Source organism: Wyeomyia smithii, chromosome 3, assembly GCF_029784165.1.
Source record: "Wyeomyia smithii strain HCP4-BCI-WySm-NY-G18 chromosome 3, ASM2978416v1, whole genome shotgun sequence".
In the NCBI taxonomy this organism is placed as follows: Eukaryota; Metazoa; Arthropoda; class Insecta; order Diptera; family Culicidae; genus Wyeomyia; species Wyeomyia smithii.
This window is the reverse complement of record NC_073696.1, coordinates 191,445,283-191,468,663: the sequence shown is the minus strand read 5'-3', so window position 1 is coordinate 191,468,663 and position 23,381 is coordinate 191,445,283. Positions and strand designations below refer to the sequence as shown.

At 39.8% G+C, this 23,381-nt stretch overlaps 1 protein-coding gene across 3 annotated transcripts in view; it reads left to right on the top strand.

Moving 5' to 3' along the window:
- The window catches only part of LOC129733265 (calcium/calmodulin-dependent protein kinase kinase 2), a 187,277-nt gene extending 171,052 nt beyond the window's left edge, over positions 1-16,225 (top strand). For 2 of the 3 annotated variants that reach the window (XM_055695008.1, XM_055695007.1), the window contains 4 exons: positions 12,298-12,471; positions 12,534-12,714; positions 12,773-13,481; positions 13,540-16,225. In XM_055695008.1, the coding sequence (XP_055550983.1) occupies positions 12,298-12,471; positions 12,534-12,714; positions 12,773-13,481; positions 13,540-13,768 (1,293 nt within the window). In that variant the 3' untranslated portion in view covers positions 13,769-16,225. Of the gene's footprint in view, positions 1-1,968; positions 2,112-12,297; positions 12,472-12,533; positions 12,715-12,772; positions 13,482-13,539 lie in introns of those variants that run through there. The other variant, XM_055695009.1, reaches the window with a different exon arrangement.
- Positions 16,226-23,381: the final 7,156 nt, after the last annotated feature.

Below are 23,381 nucleotides of genomic sequence, written 5' to 3'. Positions count from 1 at the left end.
GCCTTTAGTCTTTCGTCTTTCCCCAAATTCAACTTGAAATAGCGGTTTGTTCATAGCCTTGCCTAACTACTATACAATCGTTATCAGTATTGATCACACACTTTCTCGAAAGTGTACACCCTACCCCGGTGCTAGGCCTACCCCGGAGTCTTCAGCCTCTTCCTGGATCTCTTCTGAGTATAGTTTTGGCGACTCTTACTTCAGATATTCTGACTACAAGCCCAACCCACTTGCCGCGTTTTATCACCTTTACTATTTCAACACATTGTACACTCGGTACAGCTCGTGAATCTGCTAATTGTATTATCTTATCTTATTGGAACTTATCTAGAATCTGTCGTAGGGTAAAGTTTTTATCCGTCATGATACTTATATTATTTCTGCAGATAAGTTGATGGCCCTTCTTACAGATAGGGCAAATTAGGCCTTACTCGTTTGGCAATTTTTCATCTGTTCAGATTTGTAGAATGATCTGGTAGATCGCATTAGGCAGCTGCCTCCTCCCGCTTTCAGAAGTGATTTAAAAAAAACTGCTGTCACAAAAAGGTCCCTAAACTATTTTTAATGGAATTATTAGTTTTAATTATGAATACAAGAAAGACTTTACATATTGATAGCGCCAGTTAGGTTTAGCATTGGGAGAAATTAAAAGAAATACAACTGAAAAGCTTTTGTAACTTTATTCCAATTTCTGGAACCAAAAAATATGATTTCAATAAACGAACATACAGCATACGTGAAATGTATATTTCCTTATTCTGGCTTGGTGCCAACGTACCTAAAAGCCATCGCAACGCATTTTTCCGATGGGAGTACATTATACAGGACAAAATTGGACGCATAGCCAACGGGTTTTTATGAATTTTTGGCAAACAACATAACACCTTCGCAGCTGGCACGTGACATTTCCATTTTCATCTCGCCTATCAAGCTTGTGACGAACCGTGAAGGCCTCATCTATAATGCTATTGAGTGAATCTTCCGGCTCACCATTCTTAAATTTACATTCCTTGAAAGGACAAATGATAGCGGTTGCGTTTCCTTCATTCGCACAAGAGTAGACTAGATTTCCAGCATTTCACTACCTCACGCCTATTTGGTGTGCGCGAAATTCAATTTATTAATTTAAGACGAGTAGGTATCTAATTTGGTGGAAAAACTTGAAAAGGAGCGTGACGGTGTTAGTGGAGCAAATTCAATGCTTTGTTTGCCAAGTCTTCACATTTACTTTTATTCTGAATGTTCGGAAATTTATTGTACGGGCTTAATCTGTAAATTTTTCTGAATGCTGATTTTTCCGTAATTCTCAAAAGAATCCCCGACTTACGTCAATTAGTGTTATTTGCTCAAGAGTTGCATAATTTTACATGAATGGTTCGTCTTTTGCTTTAACGCCTTTCAAGTGAAATATTTAAACAAACATTCATCGAACTCTCAGCATATGAGCCTTTCCATGCCAAATGATCTTAACATACGCGAAAATTCGATCGATTATTTTTAATTTGAATGTAACTTTGCTCACGTACTTGGATATGGATAAACGAACTAATTATTTTTCACAGGTGGAGGAATTTTTAGACTACTGCAGAATATCACTCTTGATATTCAATTTTTGGCAAAGGTTTATTCCAAGCATTGTAGCTCAGGAATCTTTGCTTGTACACCAAACTGGCTGAAACATACACTATAAGGGTCGTTCCATCATTCTGTGCCGAACACGCATCAGTATCGGACGTGTGATCGGTGATCGCTCCGATAGAATATAAAACAAAAGACGTGTGAACAAGTGTTGGCATTGTTTGCCTGGTCGAGTGAAATAAATCCGGGTTCAAGGTCGCGCCTTTGTGCAACTGTTTCGCATCGTGACTACCAGCTGGTGCGTAAGCCGATTTGGCTGTTGGCTGAATTGTGCTACAGCAGTGGACGAGACACAAAAGAGGAAAAAGAAGAAGCCATCAGTTGACAGTGAGTTGTATCGCTGTGTAGAGTGATCTCACACCTGGCTCGCTGCTGGTGGCTGTTTGGTGCTGCTGTATTGGTGCTGCTGGCTGTAACGGCTGCAACTTCGAACGATCGGACAACCAACCTTACTGGAAGGGAGAAGTAAAAAGGTACGTGCTCTTGTCGGCGCTAGTGCGCTAGACTTAGCGGGATGGATGTAGATCCCTCGCCTCCCGCGCCACCATCCCCGAACCCCTCTGACCCTGACCCTTCTGTTACCCCCTCCCCTGTTCATTCTTCAGTCCCCCCTCGCCCCAGGCTTTACCCAGACGGAGCCCAGGGCAGCTATAGTGTCTATTTTCGGCCAAAGGCGGGACCGAAATCGAAACAGTTGAACCTCTTGCAGATTTCTAAAGACCTGACGAAGGAGTACAAGGGCGTGACCGAAATTTCCAAGGTCCGGCCTAACAAGCTCCGTGTCGTGGTCAGTAACCTGAAAGAGGCCAACGATATAGCTTGCTCTGAGCTCTTCACCCGCGAGTATCGCGTTTACATACCCGCACGAGACGTGGAGATCGACGGTGTCATAACCGATTCGAGTCTGTCCGTCGAGTGTATACTGGCAAGTGCCAAAGGGTGCTTTAAAAACAAAACCTGTCCCGATGTAAAGGTGCTCGACTGCAAGCAATTGCGGTCAGCATCGATCATCGGTGGCAGAACAGTATACACCCCGTCAGACTCGTTTCGAGTTACGTTCGCCGGGTCAGCGCTACCAAGCCACGTCTCGATCCACCGGGTTCGTCTCCCTGTGCGATTATATGTGCCTCGCGTCATGAACTGCCTGAATTGTAAGCAGTTAGGCCACACCGCCGCCTACTGCTGCAATAAGGCACGTTGTGGCAAGTGTGGGGAGAATCATGCGGATGATTCCTGCAGTAAAAATGCTGAAAAATGCATTCACTGTGGGGAGAGTCAGCATGAGCTCTCGACATGTGCGGTGTACATGCAGAGCAGGGATAAAATAAAGAGGTCTCTCAAAGAGCGTTCGAAGCGTTCTTACGCTGAGATGCTGAAGAAGACCGTTCCCACTTCTCCCATTACATCAAACCCTTATGATCTGCTGTCCTCTGATGAAACCGATTCTGACGATTCACCAGCGGGAACATCTTACGCCAATCCTGGGGAGTCTAGAAAGAGAAAAAATATTTCCTCTCCTAAACTTCCCAGAAAAGGTCCTAAGATTTCTCAAAGTGAAATGAAAGTTACAAGCAAACCAAACAGTGCTGCGGAAAAACCGAAGCAAACTCCTCCTGGGCTTGCAAATTTAAAGTCCCAGAAGGAGTTCCCAGCACTGCCAGGAACATCTAAAACCCCAGTTGTTCCTTTTGCACATCCAGTTGATGAAACAAACTCTGGATTAGTGAAATTTTCTGACATTGTTGACTGGATTTTTGAAACTTTCAATGTACCCGATCAAATTAAAATTTTTCTTACAGCATTTCTCCCAACAGTTAGATCATTTTTGAAGCTGTTGACTGCCCAATGGCCCCTCCTTGCAGCGATTGTATCCTTCGATGCCTAATTCAACTGCGTATATGAAGGATTCTATCTCTGTCTTGCAGTGGAATTGTAGAAGTATTTTACCAAAAATTGATTCGTCTAAAGTTTTGATAAATAAAAACAAATGCGATGCATTTTCCCTTTGTGAAACTTGGCTTACTTCAAATATTGATCTCAACTTCCATGATTTTAATATTATTCGCCTTGATCGAGACACCCCATATGGAGGAGTACTTTTAGGGATTAAAAAGTGCTATTCTTTCTATCGTATTAACCTCCCCTCGATTCCAGGCATCGAAGTTGTCGCATGTCAAATGACAATACAAGGTAAAGAGCTTTGTATTGCCTCAATATATATTCCTCCCAGAGCACAGGTTGGGCAACGGCTGCTCTTTGATTTAATAGAACTTCTTCCCTCGCCACGTTTGATTTTGGGAGACTTCAACTCTCATGGCGTGGCTTGGGGTTCCCCTTACAATGATAACCGCTCCTCTTTAATCTATAACCTTTGCGATGACTTCGACATGACTATTTTAAACAACGGCGAAATGACACGTATCCCGAAACCTCCAGCGCGCCCAAGCGCTTTGGACCTATCCTTATGTTCGACGTCGCTACGGTTGGATTGCACATGGAAGGTAATCCTCGATCCTCACGGTAGCGACCATTTGCCTATTTTTATTTCAATTAATAACGGGTCAACTCGCATGCGACCAGTTGACATTCCGTATGACCTCACACGGAATGTCGATTGGAAGTTATACGAGGAAATGATTTCGAAAGCGGTCGATTCGATTCAACATCATCCACCACTTGAAGAATACAACTTCCTCGCGGGCTTGATTCTCGACGCCGCGTTGCAAGCCCAAACGTGGAAATATTCCGGCGTAACGATTAAAGAACGGCCTCCCACTCCGTGGTGGGACCAAGAGTGCTCCGATGTCTACACGCAAAGATCCGACGCGTTTTTGGCCTACCAGAAGGGAGGTATACCTGGCGACTATTTACGGTATTCGGAGCTTGATACCAAGCTTAAAAGCTTGGCTAAAGCAAAGAAACGCGGATATTGGCGTCGGTTCGTGAACGAGACGTCGAGGGAGACATCGATGAGCACTCTTTGGAACACAGCCCGAAGAATGCGGAATCGCGTAACGGTCAATGAAAGCGAGGAGTCTTCAAGTAGGTGGATATTTGATTTTGCCAGGAAAGTATGTCCGGACTCTGTTCCTGAGCAAAATATTGTTCGTGATGCGTCTCCGGGCCACGACGCGATAGAATCACCTTTTACGATGGCAGAATTTTCAGTTGCCCTCCTGTCCTGTAACAATAACGCGCCTGGGTTAGATAGAATCAAATTCAACTTGTTGAAGAATCTACCCGGCAATGCCAAGAGGCGCTTGTTGAACTTGTTCAATAAGTTCCTGGAGCAAAACATTGTACCGCAGGATTGGAGGCAAGTGAAGGTGATCGCCATCCAAAAACCAGGGAAACCAGCTTCTGATCACAACTCTTATAGGCCGATTGCAATGCTATCCTGTATCCGGAAATTGATGGAAAAAATGATACTCCGTCGTTTAGACCATTGGGTCGAATCAAATGGCCTACTATCGGATACTCAATTTGGCTTCCGCCGTGCCAAAGGGACGAATGATTGTCTTGCGCTGCTTTCAACAGATATTCAGCTGGCGTATGCTCGCAAAGAACAAATGGCGTCTGCGTTCTTGGACATTAAGGGGGCTTTTGATTCCGTTTTTATTGACATTCTTTCGGGCAAACTTCACCGACAAGGATTTTCTCCAATTTTAAACAATTTTTTGCACAATTTGTTGTCCGAAAAGCACATGCATTTTACGCACGGCGATTTGGCAACTTTTCGCATTAGCTACATGGGTCTTCCCCAGGGCTCATGTTTAAGCCCCCTTCTTTACAACTTTTATGTAAATGACATCGACGAATGTCTGGCAAATTCATGCACGATAAGACAACTTGCAGACGACAGTGTAATCTCTGTTACAGGAGCCAAAGCTGCCGATTTGCAAGGACCATTGCAAGATACCTTGGACAATTTGTCTGCTTGGGCTTTACAGCTAGGTATCGAATTCTCTCCGGAGAAGACTGAGATAGTAGTTTTTTCTAGGAAGCATGAACCTGCTCAGCTTCAAACACAATTGATGGGTAAAACGATTTCTCAGGTTTTGGTACACAAATATCTTGGTGTCTGGTTCGACTCTAAAGGCACCTGGGGTTGTCAAGTTAGGTATCTGATGAAAAAAATGTCAACACAGAGTGAATTTTCTTCGTACAATAACCGGACAATGGTGGGGAGCCCATCCAGGAGACCTTATAAGGCTTTACCAAACAACGATATTGTCTGTTATTGAATACGGGTGTTTCTGCTTCCGCTCCGCAGCAAACACACATCTGATCAAACTGGAGCGAATACAATATCGTTGTTTGCGTATCGCCTTAGGTTGCATGCAATCGACCCATACGATGAGCTTGGAGGTCTTAGCTGAAGTACTACCATTGAAAAACCGCTTTTGGAGCCTGTCTTCTCGTATTCTTATCAAATGTGAGGTCTTGAACCGTCCCGTGATTGAAAATTTTGAAAGGTTAATCGAACTTAATTCTCAAACCCGTTTTATGACATTGTATTTCCATCACATGTCCCAGAATATTAACCCTTCTTCGAATATTCCAAATCGTGTCGACTTATAAAAACTTCTGATTCTACTGTGTTTTTCGATACATCCATGATAGAAGAAACTCGTGGAATCCCGGATCATTTACGCGTGCAGCAGATCCCCAAAATTTTTTCCAATAAATATCGAAACATCAACTGCGACAATATGTTCTACACTGACGGATCACTTCTTGATGGGTCCACTGGCTTCGGTATTTTCAATAACAATTTAACCGTCTCCCATAAGCTCGATAATCCTGCTTCTGTTTACGTCGCAGAATTGGCTGCAATTAAGTACACCCTAGGGACTATCGAAAAAATGCCCACGGACCATTATTTCATCTTTACGGACAGTCTCAGTTCCATTGAGGCTCTCCGATCAATGAAAGATGTTAAGCACTCTCCGTATTACCTGGGGAAAATACGGGAACATCTGAGTGCTTTATCCGAAAAATCGTTTCAGATTACCTTAGCGTGGGTCCCTTCTCACTGCTCGATACCGGGCAATGAGAAAGCGGACTCTTTGGCTGAGGTGGGCGCAACAAACGGTGATATTTATGAAAGACCAATTGCTTTTAATGAATTTTTCGCACTTGTACGTCAGAATACGATCATCAGTTGGCAAAATGCTTGGACCAGAGGGGAACTGGGAAGGTGGTTACATTCCATAATCCCCAAAGTATCGACGAACCCGTGGTTCAAGGGGTTGGATGTAGGTCGGGATTTCATTTGCGTGATGTCCCGGCTTATGTCCAATCACTATAGATTTGACGCGCATCTCCGTCGTGTTGGGCTCGGGGAAAGTGGTATCTGTGCCTGTGGTGAGGGTTATTACGACATAGAGCATGTGGCTTGGTCATGCCCTGTACACCGTGACGCCAGGTCTAAATTAATAGCTTCCCTGCAGGCCGAAAGTAGGCAGCCGGCTGTTCCTGTTCGTGATGTCTTGGCGAGCCGTGACCTATCCTACATGTCCCTTATATACGTTTTCCTGAAATCCATCCACGCCCCAGTTTAATCCTATTCCCTTCCGCCTACATCCAACCAAACGACAAGAACACGTTAAGACCCTGGATCCGGAAACAGCAACTAGACCCGCACGATACTCTCAGGTCCCGAGGGAGACAACCCAATATGCCAGTCCGTAATATCTTGGCCCAGCAGCGGAACATATTCAATATGCTGCTTACCTATGGCGATGGAAAACCATCAAACAACAAATCAGTGCTTTTAATGCAAAACATTCTAGCTTTAAGTTAGATTTAGTTTCAGCTCGTAGTCGGCAGCGAGGATAAAAAATTTGCTTTTAGTTATTAAGATACTTTAGAAAGTAAGCTACCAGATATAATTGGCGCCGTTAAACATTAAATTGTATTTGTGCCGTGTCAAATAAATTATAGATGAGGAAAAAAAGGGTCGTTCCATACGAAGTGACCACGAATAAGCACGAACTTGGACACGACCATCACAGATTTTGTTCAAAGTTGGCAGAACTATTCATCTAGTGTCACTTTGGAAAAATCCCAATTTTGGTGTCGGCTAGAATACCTCCCGGTCTGTAGGACCCCTCTCTTTGTTGCAAGATAACGCTTTCTTTTTGTCAAAACTAGGTGTTGTTAACTAGATAATTTTTGTATTTGAAAACTAAATTTGTATTTTTTGGCAAATGCAGCTAATTTTATTTTAAATTTGATAGTTTAATCGTATTTCTTGAAATTTTTTACATAAGAAACACTTATCACCTTATGGTAATAAGTACCAATCTCAAAATGTAACAACTGGGATTTTTCCAAAGTGACAAAAACAATATCGCACGCTTAGCCTTGGGGCTAATAGCGGTCTCGATCAACTAGATTAGTTGAGAGAATTCGTTATCGATATTGTTTTCGGCACATTTTTGCATGTGTAAGATAAGTACAATGATACACCGTGCCCCAGTGCTGAGTCGAGAAAATTTCCAGCTCGAAAAGATCCTCGACTCGATCGGGAATCGAACCCGATATCACAACCGTGTGGAAGAGCTAGCCGACCAACATCGCAAACCACAGAGCCACGGGGACCACGTTTTCCAAAGTGACACTAGATGAATAATTCGTATGAAAAAAAAATTTAAAAAACTTTTTTTGACCGAAAGAATTTATGAACACTAGGAACTGCTCCATTATTCATCTCAGTCCATATATTCATCTCATACAACATGAAAACACAATTGAAAACAGGAAAAAACGGATATTTACTTCTTAAACCAATCTGCTAATCCATGGAATGGATTCTTCTTAGTTCACTTTAGATTTCTCATAAAATAGAATCCTCAAAAACTCACTTTTAGCTTTTAGCTCTGAATTTGATATTATAGTCGGGCATCTGCACTCGGAAACTCATTTAATTTAATCACCTACCTCAGAAAACAAAATCCGCGCATTGTTCTGTACGGCTACAACGTGACTCGTTCAGCAGCCAACCAAAGTTTTTTTCATCACTAGCGGACCACTTTTTGTTTTAATCACTAAACAAAAACACTCACTACACTAAGAATACTTTAATCTTTGAAATGTTCACCTCAAATTTCCAAAAACAAGCTTGAATTAGCAGAAATAGGGTAACCGCTCCTGTATTCATTTCAGTAGCAAATTGATTTACTTTAAAAAATTTGTAGAAATTTGACGGTATATTGGACAAACGAGAGAAATAAGATGAATATAGGTGTACCTGGCTGTTGAGATGAATAATGGAGCGATTACCCTATTTGAGATGAATTTCTTCAATTCCTAAATTTCAACTGTATATATTTTCATCTGTTTTCACTGCCTTGAAGAAAATCAAAAGTTGCCAAATCAGTTTCCGTTAATTCGAAAAAAATATACTGAAAATGTTGAATTATTCCGACATAATTGACATAAATGGACAGCACTGCAGTGGTTACCTAGGTTACCATATTTGCACGTAAACAACTGCAGTGGATATCTAGGTAACCTACTACGACGGGCTGCGGCTACGTTCATTCATGATAATGTGTTTCGTTCATGATTAACAGTGTGATGAATATGGGGGCGTCGTGAGATGAATAATTGAGCAGTGATTTTAGTTTTGAAATGGATATGGAAGCGTTGTGAAAAATGATTTGTTTTACAAAATTCAGGATAAATCTAGCTAAGTTTACTAAATATACGATGCTGAACGATTTCATAAGAGCACGTAAGCGTATTTCGTTTATTTGTTTAATTATTTCGTGAAAATTTGGTGTTTGTTCCGTGCATTCTTAGTGAATATCGGCTTAATGAGATGAATAATGGAGCAGTTCCCCTATAACATTTCAGAACAAAGTTGTTGAGCTCATCCATTGTTACGAAACTATGCATTGTTAGCTACCATTTACGCGTAATTACTCAATTTTACTGAAAATGCAAATGGGACTGACTTGCCATGCGCGGCAGTACAACTGGTGAAAGATTTTTAGGCTTTAACCTAAACGTGCAGTAGTTTAAAAAAATTATAAGAAAATGTTCTAATTTTTGTCAATTTTACCGCAGATAACAGACATCTAGGCTAAAACAAAAAACTCCAGAAATCACGTGTAAGATTTCAAATTCTTACTCGTTTGGAATGCTTACGACATCTTTCTGCAACTTGCCACTTTAACCACTTTAGTGATGGCAGCGCTGGATTACAGTAAAAGCTTACTTACTTTACTTTTAAGGCGACAGACCGATCATCGATCCAGCGCCGAATCAAGAATACGTCGCCATGTCCCTCGGTCTTGGGCTGCTATCCTCCGATCGCCCCTAACACCTCTTTCGCGTGCATCCTCGTCGACAGCACACATCTAACGAGTGCGGGGTCTACCTCGAAGTCGTCGACCTCTATCGGGATTCCTGCTAAATATAGCTTTCGCTTGACGCTCATCCGGCTTTCTCGCTACATGCCCAGCCCACTGAAGCCTGCCATGTTTTATACGCTTGACTATATCCGCCGATTTGTATGCCTGGTACACTTCATGGTTCATGCGTCTGCGCCAAACACCATTTTCTAGTTTGCCGCCAAGGATTGAACGCAAAATCCTACGCTCAAAAACACCAAGAGCTCGCCGATCAGCCTCTTTCAGCGTCTATGATTCATGGTCGTAGCGAGCCACCGGAAGAATCAGTGTTTCATAGAGTGCGAGTTTAGTACGGATTTGCAGACTGCGGGACCTTAGCTGGTTACGTAATCCGTAAAAAGCCCTGTTTGCGGCTGCTATCCGCCTCTTTATCTCACGGCTAACCTCGTTGTCACATGTCACTAATGTTCCCAGGTAAATAAATTCGTCACTACTTCAAATGTTTCCCCATCTAGCACCACCGCAGCACCAACCTCCGACGGACTACCACGCACTCTGCCAGCCACCATGTATTTTGTTTTGGCAGAGTTTATGACGAGCCCTAATCTCGCAGCTTCCCTCCTGAGAGGTCCGAATGCCTCATCCACAGCTCTACGGTTGATACCAATGATGTCGATATCGTCCGCAAAACCGAGAAGCATGTGCGACTTCGTAATGATGGTGCCGCTTCTCTGCACACCAGCCCTCCGTATAGCACCTTCCAATGCGATGTTGAACAATAAGTTCGACAGCCCGTCACCCTGCTTCAAACAATCTAACGTCACGAACGAGTCCGATATCTCACCGGCTATCCTGACGCTTGATGTAGAACCTTCAAGGGTGGCACGTATCAGCCTAATCAGCTTTGTTGGGGAGCCATGTTCAATCATAATCTGCCATAACTCATTTCTCTCGACGGAATCGTACGCTAAACAGTAAAAGCTACCAGACGCATTAAAATTCCCACAGGTTATAGAGTCGCTGTTTTTGCATCGATATAACACTGATTTTGTGAGGTTTGTGTTGTTTTTGCAAATCAACAATAAAAGAAACAAATTCATCGCAAATACGAACTGGGATTGAACAAAATGGTCGATAATGTACAAATTATGACTCAAAATTTCTACATTGAAAAACGGCAATCCTCCTTTTTGCGTTAATATCGATAAGAGCTGTAAAACTATCGATTTTATCAAAATATTGACTACTAAATGTTCTTAGCGCCATCATACGGCGTATTGCGACATGATGAAAAACATCAGAGAAATTTACCGAAAAATTCATCACTCTCTACTGTATTCTCGCTTTTTTATGGGTCGCGGTTCACTGATTACTGGAATTTATTACCGAATGTCAGTTGTTCAAAAACTCAGCAAAATTGTACAGATTTTGATGTTTTAACATAATTACCAATACCTAGCACAATATGACATCTTTAGCCCATAAGAACATCACTGCGAAGTTTCAGTCGAATCAGAAAAATAATTTTTTTAAAAAAATATTTAAACCGGGACATATTTTATGGAATGCTCTGTTCTTTTCGACCTACAGCGATGCGCTAATTGAATCGAATCGCTCAAGCTGATTGCATGGTTTTGATCGTAAATAATGGAAATTACTGACCTTATCGGTCAGAGTAGAATCACTTCGATTCGTGCTTTGTTCAGCATTTAGTTGTCTCGTTTCCATCCAGTGCCACGCTCATCATTTTCAAACTGATCGAGCTACCGATTGAACACTTTTCTGTTGGAGCACTTACCATGAAAAGGCTATTACGATCTTCTTTCGAAAGTGAGGTTATTTTGATTTAAGCGGCGTGCTTTTCAATAACCCTTGCTTTTATATGAATATTGCAAATCTGAAATCCAATAAACTTCCATCCAAAAAACTTTTTTTAGCAATTCTAGTTCCAAAAAGTTTTGTTGAGTAGATGGTTTTTGTTTTACAAAAACCTTCGACCTTTTGAATTGAACTTTTCGACAACAAATGGTGTCAGTCAAATTTACCCGATTCGAACACTTTCGGATGCGGATCGGATATTTGATCCGATAATTATTGAGCAAAAATATATAAAAATATCAGCATTTCGTATAATTTTTGGTCTTCATAGTTTTCGTCAAAATAAGTTTAGTAATAAACTGCCATTTCAAGCATAGTTATCTCACTGTGCACAGTTTCTGTAGAAATTGAGACAACTATGCTTGGTGCGGTAGTGAATTCAACAATTTTGTAATAAATATTAAACCACAACTTCCAGGGCTCCTACGGATTGGTGAAACTGGCGTATTCAGAGGAGGATTCAACTCATTATGCAATGAAGATTCTGTCGAAGCGTAAATTACTCCGTAAGGCAGGTCTCATACGCCGAGGACCAAAGCGAGGTACATCTCCCCTAGATAGGGTTTATCGAGAAATTGCGGTGCTTAAAAAGGTACTATCAGCATGTTTTGAAGTCTAGTGTAGACCTGTTCAAATATTTCCCCTATCTCACAGCTGGATCACCCCAACGTGGTGAAACTAGTCGAAGTGCTGGATGACCCCCTGGAAGATTCGTTATATTTGGTTTTTGAACTTGTCCAGCATGGAGAAGTTCTCAGTATACCAACTGATACGCCGTTGAGCGAGGAACGTGCCTGGAATATTTTCAGAGATGTTATTCTGGGAGTTGAATATCGTAAGTAGGAAATTACTTGCAAAAGCCAATATATTTGACGGATCTTTTTTTATTTCAGTTCATTACCAGCGGATAATCCACGGGGATCTTAAGCCGGCCAACTTGTTACTATCGGATTCGGGTAGTGTAAAAGTTGCCGATTTGGGTGTTTGCAACGAATTTCTCGGTGAAGATGCAGCCATGAACAATGGATCTACAGCCGGTACACCTGCGTTTCGAGCACCAGAAACGTTACTTCCTGGGCAGCTTATATATAACGGGAAAGCGGCTGACATTTGGGCACTAGGGGCAACTCTTTACTCTCTAGTCCACGGAAATGTTCCTTTCATTGCTACTTCGGTTCCTGGTGTGTATGAAAAAATAAAAAATGACCCAGTGAAATTTCCTTCTGCTGGTACGGTTAGTCCAGAGCTTCAGGATCTTCTTAAATCTATGCTGGAAAAAGATCCCCAGCTTCGGATAACTCTTCCTCAGATCAAAGAACACTGTTGGGTCACTAAACATGGTTTACACCCCTTGCCGACAGAGGTAGAAAATTGCCGATTGGTCCAAATCAGCGATGAAGACATGACTTCTGTTGTGAAGAGCATCCCCAAACTGGACACTCTGATACTTATTAAAACGATGCTGAAAAAACACTCGTTCCTAAACCCTTTCAGCAAGGCAATTTCCAGTAGAACTCCACAACTTGGGGATTCTAGAATCGAGCGATTCAGTCGGTCTGGTCGGTCAAATTCGGCTCCCGGAGATTATCACACATCGGAAAGGTATTTATTCTAGGATATTCGACATGACACAAGAGTTAAAACATTTCTCATTTCTCAGGCAACCTTCGAATGAATCTCTGCTTCCATCAGTAACCGAAGGCGTAACTAGTCCAACCGAAAGTCCGGAAGAGCTGACATCACCAGGCCAATCTACTGCTGAAACTGTATTAAACATTTCCCAGCAATCATTGAAGGAAGTGGTTGGCGAATATACTGAGCAACAAGATCCAAACGAAATCAACCCTGGAACCTCGGAACAAATGGTAACTGATGACAGCACCGCTTAGATGTAGTCTACTGCTTTTACAAACGCACTGCGCTTGGTCGTACTTTTTCGAAGGATAGACGTTTGAACCATTCCTTTCTCTTTTTCCTAGAATATGCCAAATCAAACTTACTTAGAAATTCTGCTCTGATTCGAGTGCTAGTGAAATCCTACTTTCTACGTTTCCAGAGATCTTAAAACAGGAAGCAATCATACAAGAGCTAATCAGATTCGGCTGTAGACAAAACGTGATATGTTAGATTTGCATTTTTTGGTTCCAGTTTATGGAACACAACTAGACATTATTCCGTCGTTGCTAGTAATTGTAAAGCGTAAGTTGTAAGGATGAATCACGTTTATTTTTCATTTTGATGTATGGATCAAATTTGTTCGTACTTACAGTGTATACAATATTTTGAAAGATTTTCATATCTAGCCGTTATCAGAGGGGAACTAAACGTAAAGAATAGCTTTGAACATGTTTTTAAATGTTGTTAATAGAATATAAATACAGAGGAATGTACATATTTTACAATTTTTGATCTTTTAAAAGAATAACCAACTAAGCCATGTGTTTTAGAACGAATAGGAATACTTACATTTTCGACCAAAAATTGAATGTTAAAGTTAGAGTAATCCGATAATGAAAGAAGTCTGTTCCAAAATAGCAGTATCGGAATTTCAGAAAAATTACGCTTTAACAAAAATAATTATAGGATATAGAAAACATAACCAGTACGACCGATTCATAACGTTGTTCGAAACTAAATTTGGCCAAAACACTCATTGCAAGATATCTCTATTTAAATCTTATGAACACATTTTTTCATAGATATATATTACATCAAGTAGCAAACAATATTCTTCGGCGTCAGTATCTCACTGTGAAACTTCTAAAGCAAAGATAGGATAAACGTTTGTATAAAAAAAAAGAAAACAAAATAATTCACAATGATAGATTTTCACCCACTAAAGCTTTTATATGAACCCTAACACCTAAATGCAGTTTTGTACTGTACGCAATTTTCACGCTATATCGACTTGTGCACACAAGGGGACCATTCATGTTTTGAATACCTAGCTGCACTTATCATCTAGACTACTATCAAAATATGTGTGTAAAACTATCATCTATTACATCCTATAAATCAAAGCACTGAATTTACGCTGGTTCTTGGCAAAATACTTTCTCCGTATCGCGTATCAATATAAACTACAAACATGCAGATATCATTCCAAAAATTGATAGAGTCAATACAACGAGCAGAACTTGATCAAGTCTATGAAGCAATTATGTGATTGTTGAGTCCATATTAGATCGGCAGAAGTGATATGGATGCATTGAAAAAATAATTATTGAATTTTTAAACCGTCAATCCATTTAATGTTTTAACTCAAGTGCGATGAAGACAAGAGCATAAACAAACTATGCTACCTAAGAGCTATTTGAGCGAATCAAATGTAAACTTTAGCAAACAGATACACTCCTTTGATATAACTCCGCATATCAGGCAGCGCAGAACTAAACTTTTACCTATATATATATATAAAACATATATGCAAATAATCGCTCTCTGGTAATTTGCGCTTTACTTACTCTTAAAACAAAGATTTGAATAAAATGACACTTGAAATTATATTCCATGATATAAACAAACAATAGTTGAAATCTAAAATAGCTGTTTGTAGTTACATAATTCTGTATTTACAAATTTTAAACAGAAAAAAACCCAGCTCTTACATCGGCACAAAGTGCGTTTAAGATAACTCATAAAATTCGATTTGCATTGCTAACAGATAAGTTCTAACAGATCAGTGCTTTAGTAGTGTGCAGTTAAACTGTTTCCGTGTTATATAGATGATCAACCTCTTTCATAAGCTGAGCAAGTTGAGCGTTTAGTTGAACATAAAATTCTTGACCTTGAAGCCTAGTCGAATAACTTTACCAACGATCTCAGTTTCTTTTAAAAAAATAGTAAAGTTTTGGCACACTACCGAACTCAGATTGTATTATGATAAAATGAATTTTAAGATCCTTTAGAAAATTCTTGAAAAGAAACATTCCAGAGCACAAAATCCACATCCCATGAAATTTATTTGATTGAAGAAAGATATTGCTTTCGGTAGACAATCACACAAACAAACAACGGTTCTCTCTGAAAACTATAATTACTTAACATAGTGATTTTAAAATCTGCTTCGATTACTTACCTGAAAAAAAAAACACCATGACTTATCATGTACTTATTCAACCTGTACGAAAACACCTTGCTGGAAACAAAGATACAAAAAATAATTTGATATTTGATTGGATGATATATCATTTGTTAAATTTTGCGCAGATTTTTATCCCATCAGATCTATTAAGCATCCGGATTAGTAGTTTATTACTAGTAGACATTGAATTTAGGAACGAATCTTTTGAAATTGCTTTTTTTCTGGAATAAATCACACCAGGTTTTATTTCACGGGTCCAGTTTAGCTTTGGTTTGATGTTATCCGAAATATGTTAAGCTCCTTATTCACAAAGCCACAATCCCTGGTGGATTGATGATACCATCCAAAACAAGAACCTTTCTCTGGTGTCATAATCATTGTATGTCAGTTGTGTTTAAAAGGGGGTGTAAACTTGAAAATAAGAATGGTTCTAATATTTTTCTATAAGATCAATAATATTCGCAGAAAAATATCACCTTAGGTGAATGAATTTTGACCCTCTTCAAAAAGTTGTCACACACTCCATTTTACTCTAACCTATCCAGTCGTGTTCAAAATACCGTCAAAACAAGAGAAACTGTGTGCCAGTACACTGGATTTTCTTTTTACGCGATTGATACGTGGGTGCAAAAAAAAGAATCGCGTAAAAAAACGCGTAATTTCGTACAAATCGCGTAAAAAAAATCGCGTAATTTGGAGCAAATCGCGTAAAAAAGATCGCGTCGTTACAAGACCTTTCGCTATGTGGTAAGTGTGTGTGTATGTGTGTGTATGTTTGTGTGTGTGTTACATATTGGCTCATAAACAATATTTCCCATGTCACACATCGCGTAATTTCTAGAAAATCGCGTAAAATAAAATCACGTAAAAAAAAGTCGCGTAAAAACAGAATTCAGTGTATTGTACAATTCTGCCAAACAAACGAAGATCGTAGAAAAAAATACACAGTTGACCATTTTAGGAGTGAAAATGTACTGGTACCTATCCTGGCTTCCTGGCAGTAATCCGTAAGAGAGGTAGCGGCCGTCCAATGGAAATGAAGAATGAGAAATAGTGCCGCTCTCTCGTAAAATTTTCAACAACAACAATTAGGTAAGTCAGCGAGAAGCAGCCAGAACGTTCTGTTGTTCGAAGTCATACATCTGCAAGACTTTTAACAAGAGAGGAATAATGTGTAGTAGGTAAACCAGATCCCCCAATCAAAACCGTGAGATCTCAATGCCGCAGATGATTCGGAAGTACGGCGGAAAGTCTTTCATTTTGGATGAAGAAAATTCTTTCCTCTAACGGCCTATAAGACAAATCCACTACTTCTTCAAAATTGGTGTACAGGTTCAAGCACGAGTTTTAATCGAAATTTATGTTGTACATCGCATTATCCTATAAGGCAGCGGTTCTCAACCTGGAGTACGCGTACCCCTGAGGGTACTCGAAAGCCTTCAGGGGGTACGCGGATGAAAAATCAGTAATGGCGGACAACGCAATTTCGCTTTATAATACTTCATTTGTTGTTCAATCCTACTCTTAAAACATGACTGTAACAATCAAACAAACCATTGCACATAGGAGTATTTTAAGTGAAAAGTTGGAAAAAATTGTTTTCATGCGTAAATACGCTAAAATTTTTATTTATAGCAGTCTGTCAGTTTCGTCTTCAATATGTCTTTAATATGAATAAAATAATTAAGCTATGGTTAATAGCTACCTATCAGTGATACATAACTTTTCTCATACAACGTGGTAGGTTCCTTGTTGGGAATATTGCGGCGAGTGATTTAGGGCCACATTTGGTTAAAAAAACTTTTCTAGACATATGACCTAACGTTAATGTACTAAAAGTTAATCCACTTTTGAATTTCTTGAAAACTTTTCTTTAGAGTAACTCTAACTCTGAATGTATTCCACTATTATTGTTTTTACTTGAATGGGGAGAAATACAATCTAGATACTATCTTTGCATATCCGAGTATATATAAAAAAATAACATTTTGGAAGTAAAATTGTGTAAAGGTAGTGCTGTTTTAAGCGTATTTTGATGTTTTCCACACTATAAAACGTGATAAACATTATTGTTTTTTAATTAAATTGAAAGGTTTAATCAGATCAAATCAATAAAATCGCTCTGCAGTTCGTTTTTTGATGCAAACTCCTTCTCTGCTTTTGTTTTAAAGATTGCAGTTTAAATGAAGCAAGTTTAGTAGAGAATTTAAGGAAAAAAGTTCACAGACATTTTCAAATAAATCTTATTGTTTGGTGGAAAATGAGAAATTTAAAACTGTAATATTTCTGGTTATATCATGAGATTGATTTTTGAAATTTTATGAGGAACACGATGAAATTATCAAGTTTAAAATAGAATTGGCTTTAATTACCGGAAAATGCAAATTTAGTAAAAAAAAACAAAAATAATGCATCTAGCAACACTTTCGGTCAAAAGTTATATTTCATCTGCATTCCTTTTGCTATTTTATTCGAAAATCACCTATCAGTATTTTTCGGACGTTTTACGTCCACAAATTGCAAGAAAAAGGAAAGAGGGGTTTTGAACTGTTTTTTAGTTAATTCGCATGAAATTACCCATATATTGACAGGAATAAAATCATGATATTTCATAAATTCGCAAACATGCGCAACTATTTTTTTCTGGACGTGTTTCAGGAAACTCATACCTTCCTAAAAATGAGATTGTTTGTGCGTAGAAACGTCCAGAACATTGAAAAAAATAATTTTGAAGCTTAATGCGGAAGGCAAATTTTCAAAAATGTTCAATGCAAAATATATAGTCAATAAAACACCAAACCATCCATCTGAAATGTTCAATACTTATTGCATACCATTCATTTGATTATCGATATTTGTAACAGACAAAATATAATTACTAATATTTAAGAATGTCTCCCGAAAAATCAACAAATTACGTCTCGAAAATCTGTTTCGCTTTTATTTTGCATTTTGACAGCTTTAATGGAGCAAAAACTAAACAAATTATAGTAAAACAGTTGTTACGGGATACCCCCACTATCTACGAATCTGGTGGAGTTGGCTATGGGGGTTCAATAATAATTATGATTTTTGCAATTTATTCCAACTTTTGACCTCAAATACCCCTATGTGCATTGTTTAATTTGAAACCTAAACTAGACTACCACAACATGATCTACCACTACTCTCTCTCACTTTGCGAGAACATTCCAAACTAGGGTGCAGGCTGGCCAGATCTACGGATTTATCCGTAGATATACGGATTTGTTCACTTCTACGGATTTACAAATATATGGGAAATCCGTAGAAAAGAAGAAGAAAACAGGGAAAATCCGTAGAAAGCCAGAGAAATCCGTAGAATTTACGGATTTTCACGAAATAGTTCTGGCATCTCTGCTAGGGGGTACAATCGGTATGAAAAAGATCGCCAAGGGGTACGCGGACAAAAAAAGGTTGAGAACCGCTGCTATAAAGGAACTTCGAAGCCATGGCTCAAACCAAGCGGTTGGGTCATTAACCAGGAAGAGTGTTTGCAGAAAATACTAATTCCATACATTCGAAAACATCACTCGGATGGAGAATATGTGTTTAGGTCGAACAAGACATCATCGCACTACGCCAAAAAAAAGCGAATGTTTTGGGAGAACCAGAGTACACCATATGTGCCGAAAGACCGAAATACGACAAACCTGGCGCTGTGTCGTCCGATCGAGGATTTATTTGGTTTATTGAGCTCCATGGTGTACGTGTAATTGCAAGGCTGAGAACACAGAGCTACTCATCAACAGGATCAAACGGTCACGTTTCCACGTCATGACTAAACTGTGCCGCACGGAACGTATGTCAGTGCTCACTAACCGGATTTTGAAGTCTCAAGTTAACGTTTCATGTGAAATAAATCAGTGTGAAAAAAACTGTTCTAGACCCCTTTTTTTGAACTCATTTTTAGCGGACAGCTTTCAGATAGAAGCTAGGGATACCAGATGAACAGATTTGTCTGCAAAACTCAGATTTTTGAGTCCGTGTGCAGGTTTTCATTGATTAGCAGATATTCGCTGAATTTTCATAGTATCTGCAGATTTTTTTTTTCAGAGTCTGCTTATATTTGCGTCGATATTTTCAAAATGTGTACAGATTTTCGTCTACTCGAGCGAATTTTTTTCGAAACACGGATGGATATTTTTTCTGATTCAAGCAGATTTTTTCGTCTTGTTGAGATCTGGCAAGGGTAGATCCTTGGTGATGAAAGAGCGAAAGTTGGCCTTGCACCTCTCTTGAACGGTATTCTTTGTGTGAGCCGGGGTATCGTCTCGCATGAAGGTCCAGTTTTGATTGTTATTCGTTTGACTTTGCATTTTTGTTACAATGATTATGGTGCACCCTGTAGATCGTGTACCTTCAAAGAGGACAAAGAAAGAAGAATTAGGAATAATTTCAAAACATTTTTTTTCTAAGCATCCTCAAAAAAAAACACATACATTGCATACTTTACAACTTAATATGTAAGTCATAGGACAAAAAAATGCAATTAGTTCATGTAGTAAGAAGAATTGTTAACTGTTAACTGTGTAAAACAATAGAATAAGAAAAAGGCAAATGATTGTTAAACTAAATATCCGGTACGGGTAAAAATGGGGACAATATTACTGAGCTGAAACTAATATAGCTGGATAGGTCCAAATGGGCCTTTTTTCATTACCAGTCTGTTTCCTGAGTTTCTAGCCGATGTAGTGCCCTATCAGAAGCCCTTCGATATTCTGCCGTTGTTGGGGATTGGAATCCACTTACAACTTGATCTTCTGTATAGTCAGAGTGAGCTCTACCTTTGCCGTTTTTTATCACCAGAACGTTGTCCCCATGGCGTTGGACCGTTTCGAGGGTCATCGGTGGAGTCCGAACAGGCGTCCGTTGAAGCGTTTACATCGAACCAGGTGTGGATCTACTGCTTCCTGATACCTGCTTATATCGGCTGCTCCGCCACCAGTGACATTCGCTGGTTTTTGCTACAATTTCTCGTGACGCCGATACTGTTGGCGAAAAATATGATCGGTCATTGACCTCGTCAGTTGCCGTGTTTGTCGATGATTGGATCAATCGACCACCATCGTTCTAATCGGACATCGTGCTGCTGTTCCGGTGTCCCAAAGATGTCCAGCCAATGCCCGAAACCGCAAGTAAACCCCTAACCGCAAGTAAACCGAAAATGTTAGCTTCTAGAATGAATTATGTTATAAAGAAAATTGGTATTAGTAAAATTTGTATGACATAAGAAAATTGGTATGACAGCTTACTGTGAAATATTTACACCGTTTTTGATCTCGCTCATCCGACTCGGAAAGGAAGTCGTCGAAATAAGTACTTTGATGGTTTGATGAATTGAGGTTACAGGCTGTAACTTACAGCTAATGGCCTCCAGAATGAAGCTACTCCCTCCACCACACCCTTACTTTCCGCCGAGCAACTGAGAGCCAACAGTATGGACACTTTTGTGGTATTATCCGGACGTTTTTACTATATCTCGCATTTTCCATGTTTGCGGTGTCTTTATTTTGAAGTAACCTGCTGTTCGTTCTCGTAGGTTCATTCGTACCTCGTTTATCTTTTTCCAGATTTATTCTTCTCTTTTTCATCGACTCCATCTTGTACCATCTTTGAGTTATTGGGGACTCCCCAGATCGGTCCCCAGTGGGGAGTATGGTTTAGTTTAGTTTTTTCTATATCTGGAGAACACTGAATGGCCTGATTTTTCGGCCACCCGCTTGGCATTTTTTATGGGTCTGGGTTCAAAGTTCTCCAACAAACAATTTTGTTGGTTAACGGTTTGTTAAGCTATTGTTCAGCCGAAATCCACTGAATAATAGCTTATTAAACTGTAAAACAACAAAATTGTTTGGTGGGTCGAAATCTAACGCCACGACAGGCGTCGATGGTTGTAGGATGGCGTAACGCTTTTTTTTTCTGTCTGTCTATTGTAACCCGCAGTCCCGTGTGTCTACTGTAACCCGCAGTTCCGCACTTCTATTATTTGCAATACCGCTATCGAAAGTGGCATGCTTATTATTATTTTTATCAGTCCTTGTGTGTAATGTGCTACCCTTCCTTTTTACACGCGTACTGTTCTCCTAAACCAAACCTCGTTCCTCCTGCCAAATATCACCAATTACAATTCCCTGAGAAGTTTCGTCGTGCGTCTTCTGGTTAGTTTCATTGATAGCAGGGACTTATTTTTGTTGAGAGGAAGTCACGCAAAGGTATTATAGATTTCAGCGTGAAGGAAGGGTTACTGGTGAGGAGCCTGAAAATATACCCATGACTGAAGTCCTTTTTGACATCAAATGACCTGATTCTATTAAGATTCGAACCCACGACCATCCGCTTGACAAAGCGCACTCTGTAATTTCGCGACTACGCAGCTCCCCTGGCGTAAAGGCCCAAACACAATGGATACGTTTGCGTTGCGTTGACGTTGATTTGACAGAAAATGTATAGGCTAACTGTCAAATTGCCGCAAACGCAGCCGCAACGTATCCATTGTGTTTAGGCCTTAACGCTTTTAATCAACCTGTCCGATCTATTTTCAATTCTGGACCACGCCCTCTATTGCATGAGGAAGTAAAGGCTATGGCATATGTTTGCTAGTCAACGAGTCGTTAGTGACCCGGTTAGACTTATTTTCTTCGAAAAATGTTTGTTTGACTATCATTTTTGGGGGTTTTCTGCATTTGAGCAAACAAATGGTAAACGAAAAAAATATCCATTTTCCTCACGAATTCAAAGTACACTAATGGATATTGATCATTCGGGCACAGACAAACAGACGTACCACGAGATTTATTTCCGTGTATCAAAATAACGGTCATTTCAAATGAGATTCAGTTATGCGGAATATTCCCGCCGCAATGGTGGTGGCGCTGATGTGCCTTTTCGTTTGGGCTTAGTTGACAGTATTCGAGCACCGTGCTGCCAAAATCAGCAGAAAAGCTGAAAGTTTATCTTTTGCGGAAAATATCCAGTAGGTGTCGCACAAGTTAGTCGGAACCACTATTTTCTTAGAATTTTGTATGCAGTGGTACGTCTGTTTGTCTGTGATTCGGGTACAGTTACAATTTTTTGTGGATAATATCTTGCCTTTTGGGTTGAAAAACTAAAAAGGAGAGTGTTAAGTTTTCGCATGATTACAGTCAGGTTTTTTTATGCGTTTTTTTTACGCGGTTTTTTATGAGGTTTTTTTTTTACGCGGATTTTTGAATTAACGCGGTTATTTACGCGGATTTTTTAATTAACGCGGTTTTTTTTTTACGCGGGTTTTTGAATTAACGCGGTTTTTTTACGCGATACCGCGCTAATTCAAAAAAATTTTCACGAATTTCCGAATTAACGTGGGTTGGAACCAGAAACGTTTAAGTGTTTATCTAGTAAAAGACATTGTCCAAAAA